Genomic DNA, 23,867 nt, shown 5'->3' on the forward strand with positions numbered 1-23,867 from the left:
TAGTAAATAGGCAATAGTTATTACCTAGTAGCAACCCCAATAGTAACACAACTGTGAATATTCAGACACTGAACTGCCATGAAACTGACTGGCACAGCAAAACCAAAATAGCAGTCCTGGTCCCATCGGGTTTCACCTCAGCTGATGAGGCAGGGAGGCTGCTTCCACTGAGAAAACTCATATATCCTTAATGGAGCACTAGAAGAAGATTCTTCCCTCTCAACAGGTAACACATAACTTCATGCTTTATTTACTTTTTCACTAAACTTGCTGTAATGACAGAGCTAACCTCCTCTTCCTCAGCCTTTAAGTAATAGTCACTGCTGAGTGTTCACAAAACATCATAAAAAGCAGTGATCCTGTTACACAGCTGAAGCAATTATGGTTTTAAAAATGCCAGATTTTCAATGTCTGGTTTGATATACCTGTGATTGTTATTTTTGGGTTTGTTTTTGTTGTTTTTCTTTTAAAGCACACAGGATTATATATATTTTATATGTATTATAACATGGCTCTAAAACTTTACAGTGTCAGGTGTGAGTACTCAGCACTTTTAAAGCCAGGCTGCACCTCACAGGGACTCTGAATTCTTTCCAGCCTCATCAGCTTTGCAGCCCAACACACAGCTGTATTTCCCAGATCATCCTACAACATTCAGTTGGGCTTGATAATCTCAAAGGTCTTTTCCAACCTAAATGATTCCATGAGTCCATGATATTCTGTATGGGCCCCAGCCTTCCAGCAGTGCAAGAAGTCCCTCACATTCATCACTGCACAGGGGCACCAGACTGAACTCCAGGGATGAAACACAACCAAGAGCATGGCACCACAATGACAGAGTAGTCTTTGGAAAGGAGAAAGAGCAACTTACTCCAAAAGCAGGAATTTCATCCTTCTTCATTTCATTCACCCGCACTAAGTAGTTGATGAAGTCTCGGGCAGCGTTGCTCTGCGCATCCTTCTTGTTGGTAGAGTTGCCCATGCCGACATAGTTGAAGCCTTCCACTCGGACCTGCAAGGAACAACACACAGCTCTGGCATGTGCAGCTGAAAGGGGTTTGGAGACCAGCAACACCAACTGGAACACCAAATCCTGGCTGCTGGTAAGTACAGGAGAAATAATATTACTAAGTATTGTTACATATCATCATATATAGCTACATATTTCTGTAGGTATTGAAAAGCAAACCCCCACATTCTGAGAACTTCTGCCCTCAGAGCACAAGTGCTTCCCAAAACCTCGTGGAAGAAGAAAAATCAATGTAGGAAGGGACTCTGGCAACACACAGCAGCAAACTCTGCCCAAGATCACTTTCCTCAACTTAAATACCAAACCCTTGGATAACAAGGACAGGAGTGACTTGGGTCCACTCAGACATAGCTCCATGTTCTTGCAACATAGATGTGATTTATTTCTGATTTTTTTTTACTTTAGCACAGCAATTCTATGCCCTGGACAATGGTACCTCCAACCATACAGTAACCATACTGGATTCACAGCCATCCTACCAAGCTGCAAAAATCAGTGAGAGAGATGCTTCAGCGAGACTTATCCTTTCACCTGTTAAGCCTCCATGGATAATCATGGGGCATCAACATATCAAAACAAGTACAACACTACTTGTATAATATACAATATATATGTATGGTGTGACTTTTTACAAAAAGCATGGAGTGACAGAACAGGGGGGAATGGCTTCACACTGACAGAGGGCAGGGTTAGATGGGATATTAGGAAGAAATCGTTCCCTGTGAGGGTGGGGAAGCCCTGGCACAGATTGCCCAGAGAAGCTGTGGCTGCCCCTGGATCCCTGGAAGTGTTCAAGGCCAGGCTGGATGGGGCTTGGAGCAAGCTGGGATAGTGGAAGGTATCCATGGCAGGGAGTGGAACTGGATGAGCTTTAAGGTCCCTTCCAGCCCAAACCATGATTTTGTGAATATATCTATTCATACAGCCATTCCATCCTAGTATTGCTCAACCAGTTATAATACCTTGAAAACTGCTTTAATGCCACTGTGTTTCTTAGTTTTCTTACTGACATGGAAGACAAACAGGGAAGAGAAGGGTAAAATGACAAATTTAAGATGCAGATCTGGAGATGCTAAGAGAGGTGGCAGAGCAATTTTCCTATTTTTACAGCCGCCTGTGAAAGTCTCCCTTCTCACGCTAACCAGCTAGGAAAACCATTTGAGTTTCTGTAAACTATCTCACAGGTGCAGGCTGTTTGTGACTGTTTTCCACACTGGGAAAAATATTTTGGAAAGGGATGTTAGGCCATTCAGCCAATCCCTCTGGGAGGCGGATGGTCGAGCATCCAATGATTTTATGCAACCCTTGCAAACAAAGCTATATAAGCTGAATTATATAATTAAATATAGCCATTTTCTGGCCTTTGAACCTGATCCTGAATCCATGTCATTCTTTGCACCGTCTTGGTACTACAGCGACACAGATCCATGGCATCACTCGTGAACTGATCTGTTCTGTACATGGCCTCACACTTAGTGCCAGTTACTTGTCAGAGCCAACCTGAATTCACAGCTCCCACATCCCCAATATCTAGAGGAAGGAGTAAAGGAATATTAGAGCAGTGCAGAGTAGCAACCATTCCAACAAGAATTCTTTAATACATTTCACCTGAAGTTCAAGAGTGGGCCAAAGCTCTTGGCAGAGGTGACATACAGCACCCCTCAACAACTATTTTAACTGCAAGAAAGGTCACACACGATGCAGAGACACACACCACCCGTAAATAAACCAACCCGTTTTTCCTGTAAGAACATCGTTCCGGCTTCTTCCCTCCTTTCACTCATTTCGCAGTGCGCACATGCAGCCAGGACACTCTGGCTCAAAGCAGCCCAGCCCTCCCTGAGCCCTCGGCTTCCAGTGACGCCCACCCAGGCCGGGCAGGGCCCAGACCGCGGATAGGACCCCAGACTCCCGGTGCGGACCCCAGGTTCCTTCTGGCAGAAGACCCCGGCAGCACTCCCAACAGGGCCGCAGGTTCCCTCTGACAGAACCGCCAGACCTGCTCCCAGACCCCCGGCACCGACCCCACGGTCCCAGCAGCAGAGCCTCGGGTCCGACCCAGCAGGGTCCTCAGCAGCACCCCGAAACCCCTGGCACAGCCCAGACCCCATCACGAACCTCAGACCCCCGGCAGGGCCCTCAGCAGCACCCCGAAACCCCTGGCACAGCCCAGACCCCATCACGAACCTCAGACCCCCGGCAGGGCCCCACATTCCCTTTAACAGGGTCCTCAGATCCCCGGCAGAGCTCCAGGTCCCTCCCGGCAGTGACCCAAGACTCGCGGCACGGTCCAAGTTCCCTCTGGCAGAGCCCATGCTCTCGTCACGGCCTCCAAGCCCCCCAGCACAGCCCCCACACGCCCGGCAGGGCCCCGGCAGGCCCCCAGACCCAGTCTCAGGGCCCTCAGATTCCCGACAGAACCCTGGCAAGACGCTCAGAGCCCGCCAGGGTCCGTCCAGGGCCCCGGAGGACCCCAGTCTTCCTCTGTGTCCCCAGACCCGCGGCACAGCCCAAAGTCCCCCTCAAGGCTCCCAGCCCCCCACAGGGCGCCCAGCCCGCTCCCCCGAAGGGGCAGGCCCGCACCTCGCAGAGGAAGGTCTGCCGGCCACGGCCGCCGGCGGCGCGAATCTCGTAGGCCGGCATCACCCTCCTCCTGCCGCACCAGGCGTACAAGTAGTTCTTCACGTCCCCCATGGCCGGGCCGGGGGCACCGGAGCAGGACCCTCCGCTCCAGCCGGCGCCGGGCCCGCGGCAACACCACCCGGCAGCGCCTGCGCGCGGCCGAACGGCGGCCGGGAGGGATCCGGGAGGTGCCGGGTGCGATCCGGGAGGTGCCGGGCGCATTCCTTCTGCCCTCCATCCCTCCCCTCCAGCGCCCCGCGATCGCGCTCCTGTCCGAACCATCATCTAGTTGGCTTCCTGCTGAATCGAGTATGTTTCTCAAGCAGTCAAAGTGTTTAAACAATCGTTCTTCTTCAGTGTTTTCGGTCTTTCTGAGAGACTTCTTTGGAGATGAATGTTTAATACGCTGGAATGAATGAAATAAACCAGCTCAGGGGCATAACTGATTTCAGGGAGTTATGTAGGAAACGATCCTTTATAGATATTTGGGATCATGATGTTGGTGTGACTGATCTGATACTGAAGTTACGATGTAGATAAGAAGAGGGGTCAAAAAGCCTCCAAATAACGTCTTACACTTCCAGCTCACTCCGGAGCAAATAAGCATGGATCTGAAAAGTGAATTCATGTACCGTCTGGAGCGAGATCAGGAATTACAGAGGGTAAGTGTGCTTCCTGTGACTTGTCATCCTTGCGCTAGGCTCTTTATTTTCCAGAGGGGTTGAATGTAACACAAAGTGTGTAAGGCTGGATTTCAGTACAAATACACACCATGTTTTCAGAAGTGCTGGATGTTCCACTGGGGTGGATGTGGGGATGAGTTGTGCTGTGCCAGGAAAAAATACAAACTATGACCTGTTCTTAGGCAGTTTTTCCTTTGGGTAAGGGAAAAGCATAAAGTGAGGCAAAGTATAGATGTGGAGCAGAAGAGGCTGATTTTTGGAGATTTTGGAAATGTCCTGGACTTTTGTTTCCAGATCCAAGAAGAGAGAGAGGCCTTACCTCTGAAGAATTTTGAAAGTGAAATTTTGGATGCCATCCATCACAATTCTGTTGTTGTCATCCGTGGCGCCACTGGTTGTGGCAAAACCACCCAACTGCCCCAGTACATCCTGGATCTCTCTTCCCTCTTTCCAGCCCCCCTGCAATCATTCTTTTCATGAGGAATAGTCAGGGCATGAGACCCCTCGTGTGTCAGCCACAGGGACCATCAGCCAGCAAGAGGTTCAGCCCGGAACACAAAAAAACTGCACCTTTTAATTTGACAACAGGTGACTTGCTCTGGTGAGACCCCACCTGCAGAGCTGCCTCCAGCTCTGTGGTCCCCAACATCAGGTCACAGAGCTCCTGGAGAGAGTCCAGAGAAGGCCTTGAAGCTCCTCCAAAGGCTGAAGCCCCTCTGCTCTGGAGACAAGACTGGGAGACCTGGGGGTATTCAGCTAGGAGAAGGCACAGGGGAGACCTTACAGCACCTTGCAGTGCCTAAAGGGGCTCCAAGAGAGCTGGAGTGGGACTTGGGGCAAGGCCTGAAGTGACACAACAAGGGGGAATGGCTTCCCGTTGCCAGAGGGCAGAGTCAGATGGGATATTGGGAAAAAGTTCTTCCCTGTGAGGCTGGTGAGGCACTGGCACAGGTTACCCAGAGCAGCTGTGGCTGCCCCATCCCTGAAGTGTCCAAGACCAGGCTGGATGGGGCTTGGAGCAACCTGGGATCGTGCAAGGTGTGGATGGAAATTGAATGATTTTAAGGTCCCTTCCATCCCAAACCATTCTAGGTTTCTTATGATTCTATGCCTTCCTAACCTGCATGACAGCATTCTGCACTGCCACATGGAGGTGCACAGCTCAATCGTGGCTTTGTTTCTGTCCTAAAAAAAATGGAGAAATACCTGCTTATTAGCGATCCAAAGCTTGCTGTTACAAAAGGGATTTCTTTTTTAAATTTTGCATTAAGCTGTATAAACACAGAAATCAGACAGAAGCAGGATTTTACACGCACAGACAATGTCCCAGTGATTCTGATGAACAGATACCAGCCCGAGCAACCTGATGTTGTCATACTGTTGTTTAAACCCACTATGTCCTCATGGAGAGGACAAAACACCATCCAGCTGAGAGGGGGTAGAGACAGATCTTCCTCCTTTCTATGCAAAAGTCATCAGCCCTCCTCCAATTGGGAAAAATTTGCTATTTTTTTATTAAACAATCCCAGTCAGTCCTGGAATGTGCAGCACTCCAGGAGAGCAGTGTAAAATATCAGGCTACATGTGCTCCAGCAAAGGCAGCCCTAACATGAAGGGGCTTGGGCACATTGCCATTTCCCTGAAAGAAATCCTAGCCCATCATGTGGGGGATGTGCCACATGGCAGAGAATCCCAGAAAAGGAACCTCCAGATCTACTGGGAAATCAACATCATAGATGTGGCACTTGGGGATGTGGCTTAGTGGTGGACCCGGGAGTGTCAGGTTAGTGGTTGGACCTGATGATCTTAGAGGTCTTTCTCAACCTTAGTGATTCCATGACACTATGATCAGTCACCATCAGGCCACACAATGCTGTCCAGCTTGGCTTTGGCCTTGACGATGAACTCACTGGAGGCATGAACAAGCGGAAGCCGTGGAGGTCCCATGGGAATGCCAGAAACAAAAGTCATTACAGCTTTAGTCTGTGCAACACCAAAACCTGGGCAGACAAAAGCAAAATCAGGACATTTGCAGACCACTTTCCTTAAAGCAGCCTCAATACAGGTGTCCAAAAAAGCAGCGGCATAGATTTTCTGTGTAATCCAGCATCAACCAGGCTTCAAGCACTTCTTGGAAGCAAGAGCAGTGTAATTTAAAAGAGGTAACTGTGCTTGCAAACAGGAATGACAGTGTGGTAAAAATGACACCTACTTACTAAACTTATTCCTATGTAGGCATCCCCCAATTCAGACTCACACAGAGCCAAGCCTTGGCATCCTGCCCTCTGCCTACAGATCATGACTCCTTATGTACTTCTGGAAATTTAGTGTTTCCCTCTTTATCTATAAGGCTAAAAAACAATGCAATTCCTCTGACTTTGAATCCAAGAAATACAACCAGGCTCTAAAGCTCAGCAAGATTCATCAGGGCTTGCATATGTACTGCAAACCTACAGTAAACAGCTCTCTTCATTAAATGTCTGATAGAATTTAATTTAAACATTTCCTGTCTGTTTCAGTCTCCTACACCACTCTGTTGGTTTTAATTGCTCTTTATATTTAAACTTGATTTTGTTTCTAGAAATCATGGCTTTTAAAAATGTTTTGGCCTTGTACAGCCTTCAACAATATTCCTGTTAAATTACAGCAAGGCAGGAGAGAGAAATATCAGAGCTGTTCTTCTAATTGGGCACCACCATTTCAGAAAAATTACTGTAGCAATAAAGCTAGAAATGAGCTTTTGGAGGTGGAAGGAAAAAAACCTAACAAAAAAACCAACCCACAGAATGAGTCAGGATAAGAACAAGGGTAAATCACAGAGTCACAGTTTTAAATCTGTGAGATTTCACAGCAGAAGGGAGAGTGGAATCTGTCAGGGATGCTTGGTCAGCTCCCTTTGTTGAGCTCCCAACTGCTACCAAGTTGGGAAACAGCAGATGCAACAGTTTTTCACTGCAGTATCTTTCAGGAAGGAAGGTCTAAGAGTACAGCTATATGACAGTTTGAAGAGCACAAAGTTTGCACTTTTAGACATAATGAGGAAAACAGGCAGTGTTTACCCTGTTTACTTACCCAGTTTGATGACAAAGTTGAGAAATTCCCCAGTGAGAAACTAGAAAAGACCAATAGTAATTTATTAACACCCTCAAATTTGAAAGTGTAAAAGCATCTAAAGCTACTATATCTGATATAACTATTGCACAGCTTTGAGAAAAGCTCTTGGCCACCTAGCCAGTCTCTGGAAAATACTAATTGAATTCCAGTGGAATAGGGGAGGGATACCACAAATGTTCCATAAAAACATTGGGTACAGATTGTATACTGATGGCTCAGAACTCCTCACAAATCTTCAAACTGCCCAAGACCAAAAGGGGAGAAGGCAGAGCTGATTGGGGACAGCTTTCTGCCCTACATCACGTAGGCTATCCCCAGAATATTCCTAGTCAAGGGGCTTGGCCACTGTGGGTTTTTTCCAGGAAAAAGGCCAGACCATTGTCCACTTGCATGGATGAGATTAGAGTTGAAAGGTAAGTGAGGCAGGTCTTGGTTAAAAGGTAATAAGGAATGGTCAAGAAAGTGAGGAGGGATGAATAACAAAAAGGGGGGTTGGAGATGAAAGAATTTTTCTTTAATAAACCTGTCTCAGAAAGGATGACAGAACCATATGGAGAACAGCCACAGAAAAGCTCAAAGAGGAAGCAGGTTGCTCCCAGTGAGGCCCGGGAAGATGCTTTACCTGATACTTCTGTGCCAAGGCAAGGTCTGGCTTTGCAAAGGCTTGCAACATCAGATTGGTTTGTCGGCCCAAATAGTTGTATGTACTGTCAAACAAACCAAAAATAGAATTGGTAAATGCAAAGGAGGAACTTAAAACCAGTGAAACAAAAGAAATGACCACAGGCTTTTGCTGTTGACATTGTCATTATTATGAGAAAAATCCATGCAATCTATGTGTGGTGCAATCTACTGTCAAGCATCTGAAGTATGTCAAGCTCCATGGAAGAATTAGAGAACAGATTTCTCTTCCCAGTTCTTTCCAAATGGAACTGCTTTTCAAAATTAAAAAGATATCATCAGGCAATAAGGAAAATCAATCACTTAGTTTTCCAGCTGCTTGTTTATTTAATGGATTGCCTAGAGAGAACACAGATACCACACAGTAATTCATCCAATCAGCCTGATATGAGGGGCAGATAAATTAGAAATTAAACTCAGCACAGCTCTTTTCCTCACACACTGCTCATGTGAACTAACAATTTTAACCTCTCTGGGTTTTGGTTCCTTACCCAATGAAGATAGAAGTGATTACCTACTTCAAAAGTTGCCATGAGGATAAAAAATGCATTGAAACCTTTGTATCAGCTTAGAAACCACAGCAATAATTACTCAAAGGAACATAATCTGGGATTCTGGGTTATATGACTGTCCCATCACTAGGACTGGGGCTAGATTATGTGTCTGTTTGCCTCTCTACATCCCTATCCTGCAAAATCCTCCATTGCCGTGACTGAAGATGGTCAGGGAAATACTATGCAAATAGTGGAAGATAAAACAGCACAGTGGATTTGTGAGGGGAAGGAGTCCAAGCCATACTGACCTTCCAACTGCTCCATTTGCTCCTACTGCCAGTGCACCCAACAGTTGCTAGTTTGGGGTGGAGGGAGAAAAAAAAAGCAAAAAAAATTTATTTCATGTAATAAAATCAAGGCAAAAAAGGGGTGGTAGGAGGAAGCAGTGAAACTGCTTTGCACTGAGTGTCCAGGGTTACTTCTTCCCCAAGGCTGAAGCAAGAGAGTGCCTTAAGAAGAAATTACTTTTAAGAGAAGCTTCTTACCTCATCCACCCCATAAAGAAATTCAAACTCCCCTGTTTCATTCTTGTTTATGCACTGTGCCAGGTCCAACAGGTCCGTGTCACTGAACTTCACACCCTGGAAGTTGGGGATCTGTGCTTTTATCCCATCCAGCAACTCTTCCACACGAACTGTACAGAACAGCAATCTCATATGAGGGAATGCAGGCCTGTTCTGGAAGAGTTCCCTGCCTTGCCCCCGAGAGAAAGACTTCATATTTTACAAGTTGTTCACTTTCAGCCTAAGCCTATTAAACTATACAGCTCTAAAACAATGAGTAAGACAACAAAAAGTAAGACTCTTTTAGCAGATCAGAAAAATTTTAGGAATGAACTGGCAGCAACACCTTTAAGACTAAATATAAATCCATGCATTCAGAAACACCATATAACCTGCTGTCCAGAGCAAATAACCAAAGATCTGTACTCTGTACTTACTCTTCACACCCGTCAGAGGAGGAATGTGATAGTAATAAAATGGAACCTCGGGGGCTTCAGATGCAATCTTCTGTAAGAAAGCAACCAGCTCATCTAGAAGGAAACCATCAGGTATCCCGTAAGAGAAGGAGGCTATCCATAGGGAGACACAGTTCATATTCACAGCACGGGGGCTGTGGAGAAGTCTCAGCTTGGGCACCACACACAGCAAGTCATACAAAACCCTTCACATGTCATAAAACATTAAATGTGACATAAATCAGGGGAAGACCTTAGGAAAGGCAAAGACAATACTTCTTTTAAACCAAACCCATTTGAGTAGTTCCCACTCATTCTCTTACAGGTGTAACTCAGGCATGCTCTCACATGTGCCAGACCTGTGTGCCAAGTAGTCTCAGCAGCATCACTTGTGTGTAACAGAGGACAAGGGATCAAGTTCATGTTCACCTCCCTGGGGTATTCCTTGGTGAGGATAATGAACCAGGTTTTGGACAACTTTTTTTGCACCATTTTAGGAATCAAAGAGTTGTTATGGTTGACATTCTTCCCAAGAATCTTGCTCATTGCATCCTTCACCGATCTTTTTTCTCATTGACACAGAAGGAAGAAGAATGGCAAAAACCAGTGCTGAACCCTCACTGCCACCCTACTCTCAGCGAGGTTTCTGCTGACTTTTGTGCTGTTCCTCTGTGAGTACCAGTCTGATTGCCACTGATTGTGTCCTGGCTGTCACTATCAGCCATTCTGGCAACTTACTCTGGTTTCTTCTGGTGCTTTCATATGAACATTTCCATTCAGAATTCATTCAGACAACTTCTAATATTTCTTTTACAAACCTCCACTTCATGTGGTTCTTTTATGTTATTGTCAGGATCTTAGGGACAAAATACTCAGTTTTCAGTATTGAGGTAACCTTAGACAGAACCAAACCCAATCACCTCAGTAACAAGAGCCACACCTGTGTATCAGCAGTTCCTTAACTAGGTCAGTGCCCAGCAAGGGTCAGCGTGGAACCAGCTGCTTCCTAGTGTGGCCCAGATCAAACATGAACCTCAAACTATCGATTCAGAACACAGACTAGTTAACTAGACTACTCTTTCCAAAAGCAACTCTTCTTTTTACAAAAGGGTAACAAAATACATCCCAAAAGACATCCTTCCCACTTCTTACCAGGACAATTCTGCTATCTATCATCTTTAAAAAATGCTTCTTGCATTTTGCTTTTCCATTACAGTTGTGCAAACATTATCATCAGAATATTTTCCAAAGAAAGTAGATGGCATTAATCCTTTATCTATTATGAAGGTTGGGAGGGCAATAAAAAGGCCTTAGCAATCACATCTACTCACCTTTGTTTGTGGGTTTGAAGAAGAAGGGGGCTATGACAGCAATGCCACCAGCACCTATGACTGCTGCATGTCTTGCCTATAAAAGACAGCATGGAAAGCATCTGAGGGTACATCTTCTTCTATTTATCACACACAGAGTGAAAAGTATCATATACACACCAGTTCTTGGCACTCTGGTAGATTCAGTGCTCCCACATGAATGATCACATGGTCCAATCTGCACAAAAAAAACAAATTCAGAAGATTTTGGGGATGTTTCAGTGATGGTGGAAAAACTACCAGGCTGCCAAAATGACTCACTTCAGCCCAGGTAGCCACAGAACAAGAACCTAAAAAAGAGCTGAGACTGTGTTGACCTGATGAGCAAAAACATGGGGAAAGTGCTGACAGTGACAAGCAGCCAGTGGTGGAAGAAAAACATATTTGTAAACATGAATCACATATGACTTCTTGCTGCTGTACTTGCAAGGCTGTCAGGAGAGATGAATCTTAGCATTTTATTAGGAAATTGAAATTCAAATATTGAGAATTTAAAAGGGAGGCTGGGAAGAGTAAAGGAAATCAAAGTATATCTTTACTTTCTAAACCTATTTCTCTGCAAACCTACCAGAAGAGTTCAACCTCACAGCAGCACCTTTGACTGCTTGTCTGCTCCTGCCAAGGGAATCCTCCATGTTCCAGTCCATCAACCCCATTGCTGTTTTTCTCCTTTAAATCCACGAGATATGGATATAAAGGCTATGGATCTGAAGGCTGTGATCCTTCACACCAGTTTATTTCTGCTCATTATTCTTCTCCCCCAAAACACCTCCTCCTCTGCACATCCTCTGACCCAGCATCCAAGAGAAAGGGAGCAGTGAGGGATACAAGGCTATGACAGGTACAAGAAAGGGAGAATGAAGCTGCAGTTGGATACACAAATGCAGATCCAGATTAAATTCTTTCTTCTGACACTAATTTTGCTTCTTTAGGGAAGCAGTTAAGCACTTGACACCTCAGCTTCAGTCACACCAAATAATGTAATACATTAAAAGGTTCAGAAATGCTCTTTATTTGCATTTGTTCTCAAGACAAAGCAAACGGCACAGCCCTTCTTTTCCAAGCCCCTTCTCGTTCCCCCACCTCTCAGTGTACCAAAGAGGACTCTCGGAAGCTCTCTAAGCAGCAGAAACAGACATCAGCTAACTGGCAGTGACAGAAACATACTTCTGTGATAAAGGAGCTGGGGAACAAAGCCCAACAATAAAATACTAAAAAAAACCCAGGCATCAGCAAACTTGGTTTTGCAATCAGGCATTATAACACAAGATCTAGAATCGCCCATTCCCTCTCAGTTACTTACTTGTCTTTTCCCTGGCACATCCATTCTTCTGCCAACTGCTTCCTCTCCTGGATGCTAAGGGACAGGCCTTCTCCTGTTGTGCCATTCACTGTTTCAACACAACAAAACACAACACACTGGCTGAGGCCTCACCTACACACATAGGTTTCACTGAAGACAAGAAGTAACATTTTGGAGTTGGGAAGAATCATTCAGATCAGTCTTCTCTGTCAACACATTATCCATTCATCTCTGGGAATGTCACCTTATGAAGGCACTTTATTTTATCCCTCACAGAAATAGGGTGTGGGCAAAACTAGATGCCTTAAGTACCTCTTGCACTCTCTCCACTATTGAATATAAAGGGCCAGGATGATCCCACATCCACATTCCCTCCCACTACAGCTCCTATCAGCTAAGATATCACAGGATTCCCATCCAGGCAAAAGAGCTGTAATGCAGTTTCTGTTAAAAAACACTTACCAAAAACGTTCTTCACATTCTGCTCATTTACCAGATAATCCACATACTGACGAATCACTGGGAGGTTAATTTGTCTGCAATAAAAGGAACCACAGCAACCATTAAGTCCCCACCCACAGTTATTTTAAACTTAGTGATTAAGAAACCAAAAAAAACCCCATATATTTTGAAGCCTTGCATTTGTACAAACACAGGTTACCCAGAGGTAAGAAACATTCAACATTTATTTAACATCTGAGGTAGCAGCTCAGCCTTGAATTCACTCTTCCAGTTTCTGTTCCTCTTGACAAGTAGTTTGCTGTTCCAAACTTTTTTTCACAGCAAAGAACTTTTTTTGGGAGATATGAGAGAACAGGAAGAACTAAAACCTTTTCCTCTTTTGAGAGAAACAGGAGTCCTCTTGAGAGCACAAAGTTATTTGTGCAAGTGCTGGCAAATGGTTAAACTGATGGATGGTTATAACTGCTGGATACAGAGAGTGAAACGCCATCCCGCTGGATGTGACTTTGACCTCTCTCTCTCATTAAAGGATGAGGAGAGTGTTGGGGTTTAGCAATTCTCCTTTTTTTTCTTTCTCTTAAAGAATTGTCTCCCATTTTTTGTTGCTAAGAAACAATAATGACCTGGTACTTAGAAGAGACAAAAGAAGTTTCTATGGGAAGGGTGCCACTGGCTGCCCTTTTAGCTGGGGGGTTTCTCGTGGAGGGGCAGAGATACCTCGAGAATTGGGCTGGGGAAAAGGGGTTGGGTGCAACTCCTAGCTCTCTCTTTCCTCTCTCAGCATTCGGAGGGCAAGGAGGTCGCAGTCGCTGTGGGAAGAATTCACCACCACTGCGGGGTTCTGTCTTCTGCTGTCTTTGAAAGGAATGAGGCACTTGTCTTTACAAACAAGCTGTGGGCCTGCTGGAAGATAAAACTAGTACTGAGAGATAAAAGAAACAATGGGAAGGGTTCCACTGATTGATGCATGGAAAGAAAGAGATATGTCTTTACAAATAAACTATAGGTCTGCTGATAAATGAAACTGGATATTGAGAGATGAAAGAAACAATGAGAAGAACCATAAATTCCATAAGAATTAAAATAAATGCGGGTTATACATTAGAAGGGAGTCTTAGGCGTTTTGGGAAGTCTGTACCTCTCAAGTACCCCAGCCAATGGGGAAAGAGAGAGTGAAATGCGGTTGGGAAATTAGGATAAATAGGAGGCTGCACCCTCCAAAAATTTGAGAGACCTCAGGGGAAATGCCCCATGACCTCTCCCTTTAGTTGAATAAAGTAACAGGACTCCTCTGTCTGCTTTTTGGACATAAACCTCTGGTGTTTGTGGATTAATTTTCCTGACACCTTCTACCGTGAGTGGAGCTCTGCCCGTCAGATGAGCCAGCCGTTGCACTGGGACCTTGTTACCCTACCTCACCAAACAAAGGACCCTTTCACCATCTGCTCAGGCGTCTCAGGGGAAACCCCTGGATCCCCGAGCCCCTTTCCCCTCCGATGGAGTCTTTCTCTCTGCCATGTTCAGGATCTGGGCTGCCGCTGCCCAGCTTGCCCTCCCCCGGCCGTTCCTCTGCCACTGTTCCAGGTTATTCGCTACACCGTAGTCCGCAGCCCCTGCCTGCCGGGACACCTCGCAGTTCCAGCTACAGCCGCCGAGTTTCTGCTGCCTCTTGCTTGCTGCCCCGGGTGAGCTCACCCTGCCGTTCCGGCTTGCTGCCTCCGAGGTCCCTGCCACAGCTCTCTTTGCTATCCAGAGGGCGCACCGGGATCGGCTGCCCCTGGGGTCCGTAAAGAGAGCCCCTTTTCCATCCCTGTTCGCCGGCTGCGTCCGCCATCACCGCGTGGAGGGATGGGCGGCCCTGCCCCACAGCGCCCCCTGCAGGCGATGGGGAGTCACCGCACCCGCCCTGCCCGGCCGGGAGCCACCAGCGCCCCTGGCGGCCGCGACCACAACTGCACCGGGGGGAAAGGGCCTAACGAGCGGCAGGAGACCGTTCACTGGGTTTTCTGGTTCTGTTTGTTGTTGCTGCCGCTGTTGTTTGTCTGCCTTGTTTGTTGTTGTTACCATTGTTGCTGTTTGTTTGCCTTGCTATACATATATACTAGTAAAGAACTGTTATTCCTTTTCCCATTTCTTTGCCTGAAAGCCCCTTAATTTCAAAATTATAGAAATTCAGAGGGAAGGGGGTCATATTTTCCATTCCAAGGGAGGCTCCTGCCTTTTTTAGCAGACACCTGTCTTTCAAACCAAGACAGAAAGCAACAGCATTCCCTGGTAAACAGGGGAAATAGAATTCTTGGGTTATCTTCTCTGCAAGACAAATTTATTTTGTTTACTAGTGTATAATATTTCACTGTTTTTTTCATTTGTCATAAATACAGACCAACCCTACAGTCTGGAAGTCAATTCTGATGCCTTGATTGGTGGATGGGATCAAAAATCCATAGATGCCACCCCAGAACATATCTGACAAGGACCATGCAGTTAAAGCAGAGGGCTCAGGTCACTCTCTAAATACTATGTTGCAATAAATCTGAGTCATAATAAAAAATAAAATCAGAAATAAGTTTCCTTTAAAGCAAGAATCAAAGCAGTGACTGCAATGGAATGAGTTCCCTGACTGGGATTGAGCCATGTTTTTCAGCACTTAAAGTAAAGTTCACTTTTGGAGATCTGTACTAACAAATCTCCACTGTCTCTCTCAAGTGTGTACAGATCCTGACACATCCCCCATGAGAGCTCAGGGTTCTCTGCTGACTCCAAACAAACTCGGTCTTGCAACATCAAAATGCAGTGAAGAGGCTTCTGTTTGCCGCCCCTGCTCTGAAGAAAGCTGAATTTCAAGTTTCAATTTCATGTTATTCTCAAAACTGTGCTGTCCTTGCAGCACAATTTTCTTCAAGTTTAGACTAATTCCATGCACATGTACACACACATGACTGCATGCATGACTTAGCTAAGGTAGAGTGAAGTCTAAAAGGCCTTCAGATTCTTACAATTATCTTCTAGCTCTCAAGAACTCTTTTTAACTAGGACTGCAATTTTCCTTAACAAACATGAAAACGCTGCAATGCTCCGCACATGTAACCGTACTATGATTTAATTTGCGCCTAACAAAGCAACAGAAAAAGAGATATGAGACTGATCCAAACTCTCCAAACCCAGACCCACAGCACGTGCTAGCAACAGAAGGGAAGCAGAGACAAGGGAATCTCACTCTAGTCCTAGTGGGACCAATTTAATAGTTCCCCCAATCCCATCAAAGATCTGATTAAAAAAAAAAAAAAAAAAGCAAGCAGATCACCTCCAAATAAGAAAGAAGGAAAATAGGGGTAGAAGGAAACAGTAATCAGTGCAATTTTGACAGCTCACCCATCCGGAGTCATTGGAGTGATGGTAGCAGCTACAAGACCCTCTAACTTCTTCCGGGGTGTCATTGAGCTGTTTGGAAAAAAAGGTATAAAAACGATTACCATCTCTGTTCGAGTGCTTCTGCGAAAGGGTAAAAACCTCACGGGCTGTGCATCAGAGCCCGCCAGGCAGGGAGGGTGGTTCTGCAGAGATGTGGGCTCCGAGCCATTCCCCAAGGAACGGATAGCGGGGGGGGGCGGGGGAAGGGGTTCGCCCCGGCTCCCCCCTCACCTCAATCAGCCGCGACAGCGGCTCTCGGGGCCGCTCTAGCGGCGGTGCGGGAACGGCCGAGAGGGCAGGAGGCGGGGACAAGGGCGGAGGCCGCGGCAGCAGCTGACGACTGACTCTGCGCAGCCAACCCTGCTCAGCCCAGCCTCCCCTCGCCTAGCCCAGCCACACCCTCCTCATCATCCTCCCCATGTCCAGCCGATCTCCACCGAGCCTGCTCTTCCCCGGCCCATCACCCGCCTGCCCCGCAGCTTCCCATGGGCCGATAGTACAGCTGCGACTCCGGTGGGCTCCTCCTGCCGACGCTTTGTGCAAGTGATGAGGCTAGTTTGGGTTATTCATCATTATATGCAAACTTCAAGATAAAAATAAATAAACGAATCTTTAAATATTAATAAATAACAGAATGGAGACAAACGTAAAATCTTGGAATGATTTGGGTTGGAAGGGACCTTAAAAGGTCACCCAGTGCCACCCGTTGCCATGGGCGGGGACACCTTCCTATCCAACTATGCCAGGTTGCTCCAAGCCCCGTCCAACCTGGCCTTGGACATTTCCAGGGATCCAGGGGCAGCCACAGCTTCCCTGGGCAACCTGTGCCAGGGCCTGCCAAACCTCAAAGGGAGGAATCTCTTCCAAATGTTGTCCTCTCAGCCCTGCTGAGGTGCTGGAAGCACTCCCAATAACAGTGCAGTGTCCCTGTTCTGGGACACATGGACAGATCCATGTCCCTGTGTGAGAAAGGCAAATGGAGCTCAGGCTTTCTGCTCCTCACATGCAGCCCAACATGGTTTTACCAGATGTGTACCATGTCCAGCATGGTGTGTGGGCTCCATGGCAGTTGTGCTGTGCACAATCCTCCCCATCCCACCAGAACCACAGCTGGGCCAGGATTCAAATCTGCTCCCAGTAGATCTGACCAATGGACTACTAGCATCCTATAAGACAAGGTACTGCCCTGAACAGATTCATAGCAATAAACTTTCAAAAAAAATTTTTAAAACTGTCTTCAGTGTGCACTTTCAGATCTTCCATTAGAGCGTGTTTTGAGAGCACCCAGTGCCTGCAGAGAGAACAGTTGTGTGATCCAGGAGTGTTGGAGTGAAAGCTCCTCTGAACTCAGGCCCAGAGGGAAGCCAAAACATAGGGGTTGAATTAAAACCTTTGGACAAGCTGAGATACATGAAGCCACACCAAAGTGAAATAGAAATACAGATTTTTTAAACTTTTAGTAGAAATATATGCTAAGTGCCTTAAAAATTGAAAAGCTGTAGCAGAGACCTTAAACACAGTTCTTGCTGCAGCAGTGTTACCTTTTCACAGAATTCTTTACCTTAGACAAAATACAGATAGAATTATACTGTTCACATTTTTTAGTGTGTTCACATAAACAATAAGAACTGATAGAAACTGTATATGCAAATCTGTGTAATACCTATGTAACGCTTGTATAAGACTTATGATTGTTAGAATTAGATCAGGATAGGTTAAGAAAAGAAAAACTAGAATCATGTGTTAATCTTATTGGTCAGTTAGCAATTATAATCCACAATTCTGTAAGAAAAAATATAGAGCATAGAGCATATAGAGTATAGAGCATATAGAGCATACAGAGCATATAGAAGAAGAAGCTGGTTTTGCCTGCTGTCTGCTGTTGCTGCTTGCCTTTATCATGTAGCCCCCTTCGAATTCTGTCTTCAAGAAAGCTATGAGACTATGAAATAAAGAACTTATCAGAACAGCAGCCTCCTCTGCTGTCTTACCCTGATCCCGGAAGGAGGGGTAGCCCATCAAAAGCGCAACACAGGAGCACATTTTTCATGTGTTCACATAATAATCTCAGGAGTTTATGGCTGTGGTATTCCTCCTCCACTCCAAAATATGCTCACTGTGGGCTGTTTGCATGCCCCACTTTCTCTGGAGTTTGGCCTTATTAGCAGCTCCTTACAAAGCATGTGTATTTCCCTTTTCTCAGACGGTCATCTTGTTCTTCCAAAAATCCCATACCTCTACACTCTTCCATTCCCACCGGTAACTTCTCATTCTCCAGGCTTAATAGTTCCAGCTCTTGCAACCTCTTCCATCTCCCCAAAGCACTAGTATATTTCTGGAAGTTCATAGACAATTCAGTGCTCTATAGAGCCATTTAGAGGAAGTCCACAAGATTTTCTGAGTATTTTAAGGCAGTTTTAGCACTACTTCATGGTGTTGACGGCACAGGAGAGAAGCTTTACAGTAGCCTGGAGAGGTTTAGAGCTACTTAGAACTCTGCAGGAGTCACAGATTGGCATAAAAGGGTTTTAGAGCTGCTTTGAGCTCTTCAGAGGAATTTTAAAGCTACCTGGAGGAGTTAAGAGTTGTACAGTAGAGATTTAGAGGCATTTTAGATGCATTTAGAGACATATTAGTGCTGCTTACAGCAACAGAGCAGCTTTAGATTAGTTTAGGGGAGCTCCGAGGTGTTGAGAAGAGGTTTAGAAGAGCTAAAGGAGTTTAGTACTTTACAGGAGTTCTGGCACACTTCACAGGACTTTAGGGCTGCTTAGAACTTTTTATAGGACATTTAGATCAACTTAGAGCAGTTCAGAGTGGTTTTAGAGGGCTTCAGAATAGTTTTAGCACTGTCTCTAAGCAGGAATTCCAGAACTGCAGAAAAGAGTTCTAGAGCAGTTACAAGGAAACCAAGAAGGGCTTGCAATCTATTTTGAAGCATTTTACTGCTACTTTAAGCATAGTGGTAGTAGTGCTGTTTAGAGGATTTTCAGAGTGGAAATTATTTCAGAGAGGAATTTATGACTTCCCACTGTTGTTTGTAGCCAATTAGAATAGTTTTAGACCTGTTGAGATGGATTGTAGAGCAGTGTGGTGTATTTTAGAGCTCTTTTAAGCTTTCTAGAGTATTGTGGAGCTCTGTAAAGAAATCCACACTGATTTAGTGCTCTGGAGTGTTTTAGATTCAGATTTTAAACTTAGGGAGTGTAATAATAGCTCTTTCAGAGCTCATCAGAGGTGTTTTGTAGCTGTGTGGTGGTATTTTAGAGGGGTTTAGAGCACCTCACAGCATATTCAAGGAAGTTTAGAGGTCCTTAGAGGAGTTTAAGAGCCCCAGAGGAAATTCACACATCTTCAAATCAATGTAGAGAAGTCTAGATACGATAAGAAAAAAGCTCCTTAGAGGAGGTTTAGAAAGATGCTAGTGAAGTTTAGAGGACTCAAGCACTCTACAAAGGGATATTACAGGTCCTCAAAACTACTTAGTGTGCCTCTGAGGAGTTCTGGAGGAATTTGGAGCTATTTTTCAGATCTTTAGAACAGTTTCAAGAAGTGTAAAGGTATTTTAAAGGTGGCAATGAAGTGTTAGAGATGTTTAACACAATTTAGTGGCAGTCTAGAGCGGATTAGAACAGTTTTATAGTGCTTTAGAGACTGCTTAAGAGTTGTGTAAATTACATCTGGTTTGAGGCAATTGCCTCATTTGAGAAATACAGAGTTCCCTACAGCTCTATAGAGCTGATTAAAGGATTTTAGAGCAATTTAGAAGATGTACACAGTAGTTTAGAGATGCCTAGAGGTGTTTAATATCTTAGTTCAGAGACATCTTGAGAAATTTTAGAGTTAGTCCAGCTGATCGCCTCCTCAGTTCAGGGTTGGGACTGTCTTCCCACACCTGGTCACTGTTTCTGACTCCCCTCAATGCCCCTGTCCCTCTCCCTGACTATCACACACTAAGGGTTTCCTGTTTCAGGGAAGTTGTTGCTAAGCTGTGGAAGGAATGCAATTAAGGAAATGATGGTAAAAATTCTAAGACTCTGAATTACCAGAACAAAAAATAACTGTGCTTTAGCCAAAAGGAATGCTTCAATGGCTGTGGGAATATACATTCAGGAGAACCTGAATACATGAACTGACATTCAGGTTCCAAAATTTACACTGTAAATTCTAGGCAAGGCAGAAGAGGAGTTCAGGCTGTCTGCAGCTGTAGCATCTTATACAGTGACTGGTAAAGTGTCTTCCCACTTGCCATGAAATAAAGCAGTACAGTGTCAGTGGTGCCAAGACTCAGAGGATAATAAGGACACCAGTGAAAGCAGCAACAATCAGTTGCTATTTTTCCAAAGTAAGTCTAGCAATAAAAATATAGTTTTTAATAGATTTAAGTAATTTTTCTATAAGGAAAAGCACATGAATGTCAAAAGTGTATCCAAATAACTTTGCAAGGTAATTTCAAATAGGGGAGTTACAAACTTCTTTTGCTGCCATGGGCCAACAAGGTGGATTCATAAATTTAATAAGAACTCAATTATTCAAGTAACTGAAGGAGCTTAATTACTAAAGCCAAAGGCCTTGCAAGTTTCCTTCAGACTTTTTGTTATTGCTGTATTATCTTTTCCATTACTTTCCAATACACTGACTAGAACTTACCATCATTTACTTCTACTTTCCCCAAATCACAGTTCTCTCTATATATATACAATTTGGACATCCAAGCTTTCACATTTCTCAAGGGGACTTCTGGTTTAGCATAATTACACTATAGTCTTGCTTCTTTTTCTCTGCAATAAACAAATGTTTCCAGATGTAATTTTCTTTCAAAGACAGACCCAAGTCTATTTTCAGAAAAATATGAAGTACTGAAGCCTAAATGAATATTCAGAAAGATAGTACCTGTGAAAGTGATGAAATTGTGTTAAATACCATCATAGCTGGTTGGTATTCAGAAGTACATCATCTGGGGAGTTGATGTGATGTCATTATCTATCTATCTATCTATCTACATTTACTCTGCTCTAAATCTAAAGGTACAAAAATCAAAATAAATACTGACCTCTCAGTTATGAAATTTTCACTTTAAACTATTAAGTTTGCTGTAGATTCTACCTGAAAACTTGCCAGTTTAATTGTTCTAGAGTTAAGCATAACCTGGAGGATTTTCCTAACTTAGCATTTTCTTACTGTCTTACACAGACATTCCCTGACTGGTAGTTGGAACTATAAGCTCTTTAAAGTCCCTTCCAACACAAACCATTCTGTGATTCTCTGATTCAGGCTGCTGTGTCTGCTGCATAAAAGATGTTTAACATACCAAGTTGTTAATGTTTTAGATGTTAAGATGCTTTCCCATTAGCAGTCAACAAGAGTATAATCAAATTTATGTCTCTGGAAATAGAACGAACTGTCAGGGTGCACTGGAGCCAAAGTGACCACTGGCAACCAAGAGACTGTGATGGATGTTACTCTTCAAGTAAAGCTCACCTCTGAACACAGTCAACAGTGCCATCTGCAGCACACTGCAGCATTGGCTCATTCTGGGAATGGACAGGAAGAGAGAGCAGGTTCTTGAAGAATCCATCCCTGCAGGCCTTACTCACATCATCTAAAGAACAGAAGTGTCCACCAAAACTCCACACCCACTACCATTGTTAGAAGATGGGAGAGTTCTGGTATGATCCACACTTCATGCCAGTAAGATGAGGAAGAAGCTTAGGAGACAAACCCTCAGTTCCAGATACCTCTTAATGCCTTTTTGGAACAGTGGAAAATATTATTTTAAGGAAAATACTTCCTTTAACATATTAATCTCCACTCTCTGTGCCTGTTTCTGTCATCTCTGGACATGTTCTTGGGATCCTGGGACTACATTGGGAAACCCTGAGCTCTCTAGGGCAATTTCTGCATATCAGGATCTTTTTCAGACTTGTGGGGCTGTTCCCACCATTTCAGAATAACCCTTCAGGAGAATCAAGAGCTTAACTCAGGTCCTGGACAGGACAGGAGCTGCCAGGTGGTCTCACTCCATGCAGCACCTAGACTGGAGTAGGATAATGAGAGGAAGGGTGGGAGGAAGGGAAGGAGCGGGCCATGCAGGTGAAGAAAAAGGGAAGGAAAATATCATTTTAAAACTCTGGGAAGGGGGATCAAAGAAAGAAAATGCAGAGCCCACTGCGTTTCTGCCCAGAAAGCTGTTGCCTTTTCAGAGTCACGTTTGCAAATAAGGTGTATTCTCTCACATTTTAGGCTTAAGTCTCTGCTAAACACCATTTTAAAAAAGCAAAACCAGCAATGCAATAAATTTGCATCAAGACTTTTTCTCTAGCAAGCACTGTTACCTCTTCTCCTTAAAGAGAGATTCCTATCTTGAAGATAAAATTTATCTTGTTTCATGTTCTTGTTTCTGAGAAGAATCTGTCAATAGCAGAATGTGGATGAATTTGTAGGGGAAGATGAATTCATTTCCTCTCAGCACTCAAAGAGGACTGAAATTTCTGTGGATCTAGGTCACTTCTTTCACTGGCTAAAGTTTGCTGAGACAACTGCTTGTGGAGTTCAGTTTCTAGCTAGATCCCAGGATAGATCCATATTTTAAAAAAGCCTTATTGTGGAAATAAACCAGTGCATAAAGCAGTATATAAAGCTGAGATAGCTTCTCTCTGGGCTCCATGCACAGAAGACAGGAAGGTTTTGGAATGTTTTTCATGGCAGGTAGAAGCAAGGACTTCTTTAGGATTAATTCCCCAAACCTGGAATGGTTTCAAAATGTGAGCTTCAGCAGAGAAATCTTGCAAAATGCCAAGTCAGGAGTGCTCTGAAGTGGTGTTGGGTGTAGGAAGCTTTTTATTTGGTCAACAGCAGCTAGTTCCACGCCTTCTCTGATGAAGTTAGCATGGAATCACTCATTCAGCAAGATTCAGGTAACACTGTCACTGAGTGAGAAGGGAGATGCAGCAGTTCCACTTGTCACTTGTAACAAACTAGCTGGAATCAGGGAAAAATATGGACAAAATCCACACACACATTTCCAGAAAGCAGATGACATTTGGCTGAAGGTGAATCCAATGGTAACAAATGCCCCCACTGATATAAAATGTGTAAGTCAGAGCATAAGGTCTAAACACCACCTCACTGCAGTTATGGCATAGATTTCCTTTCTACAATTTCTAAGGATAATAAGGAACCTCCTTGGAGCAGTATTATAGAACATTCAACTGCTTCTTTAGAAGATGGTATGCTTCTGCTTCTACATTTTCCATGCTGGAAGTGAGAATATGATATAAAATGGAGGCTTTCTTCAGAGCAAGGAGGTAAGAGGCTTCTTTTGGGACATGGATTTGCAGTAAACCACAGTTCACCTAACAACATATAAGGACACTTCTGCTGCCCTGGACAGTAACTACAGTAACATCACATGCTCAACTCCTTTGTTGTGAAGTGAGGTTTCTGCATCATCAGATGAGTGTATGTTTACAAAAGTAAAGGCCATTTATATGTGAAGAGACTCAGTTCTTTTAAATTAAAATCATTGTCAAAGATTCTCTGACAGGCTTAGGCAGCAATGCAAAACTACCTGGAGCTTTGGGTTGAGACCACTTGATAAAACACGTGAGTGGCCACACATCCCTATCTGTCCCTCACAACTCCATTCTTCATATTACGCTACAGAGTTAGCTACAAGA

The 23,867-nt window shown here is 44.5% G+C and overlaps 1 protein-coding gene across 11 annotated transcripts in view; it reads right to left on the bottom strand.

Annotated features, from left to right (window-relative positions):
• The window catches only part of DHX9 (DExH-box helicase 9), a 43,434-nt gene extending 25,193 nt beyond the window's left edge, over positions 1-18,241 (bottom strand). For 6 of the 11 annotated variants that reach the window (XM_069023787.1, XM_069023785.1, XM_069023786.1 and 3 more), the window contains exons 1-2: positions 3,614-3,795; positions 872-1,012 (exon numbers count right to left, since the gene is read on the bottom strand). In XM_069023787.1, the coding sequence (XP_068879888.1) occupies positions 872-1,012; positions 3,614-3,724 (252 nt within the window). In that variant the 5' untranslated portion in view covers positions 3,725-3,795. Of the gene's footprint in view, positions 1-871; positions 1,013-3,613; positions 3,796-5,477; positions 5,521-5,563; positions 6,336-7,407; positions 7,448-8,071; positions 8,157-8,932; positions 8,980-9,169; positions 9,319-9,624; positions 9,718-10,973; positions 11,050-11,132; positions 11,191-12,315; positions 12,404-12,777; positions 12,852-16,149; positions 16,219-16,419; positions 16,525-18,027; positions 18,048-18,179 lie in introns of those variants that run through there. The other 5 variants (XM_069023790.1, XM_069023789.1, XM_069023792.1 and 2 more) reach the window with 5 other exon arrangements.
• Positions 18,242-23,867: the final 5,626 nt, after the last annotated feature.

This window comes from Aphelocoma coerulescens, chromosome 8 (assembly GCF_041296385.1).
Source record: "Aphelocoma coerulescens isolate FSJ_1873_10779 chromosome 8, UR_Acoe_1.0, whole genome shotgun sequence".
NCBI lineage: Eukaryota > Metazoa > Chordata > Aves > Passeriformes > Corvidae > Aphelocoma > Aphelocoma coerulescens.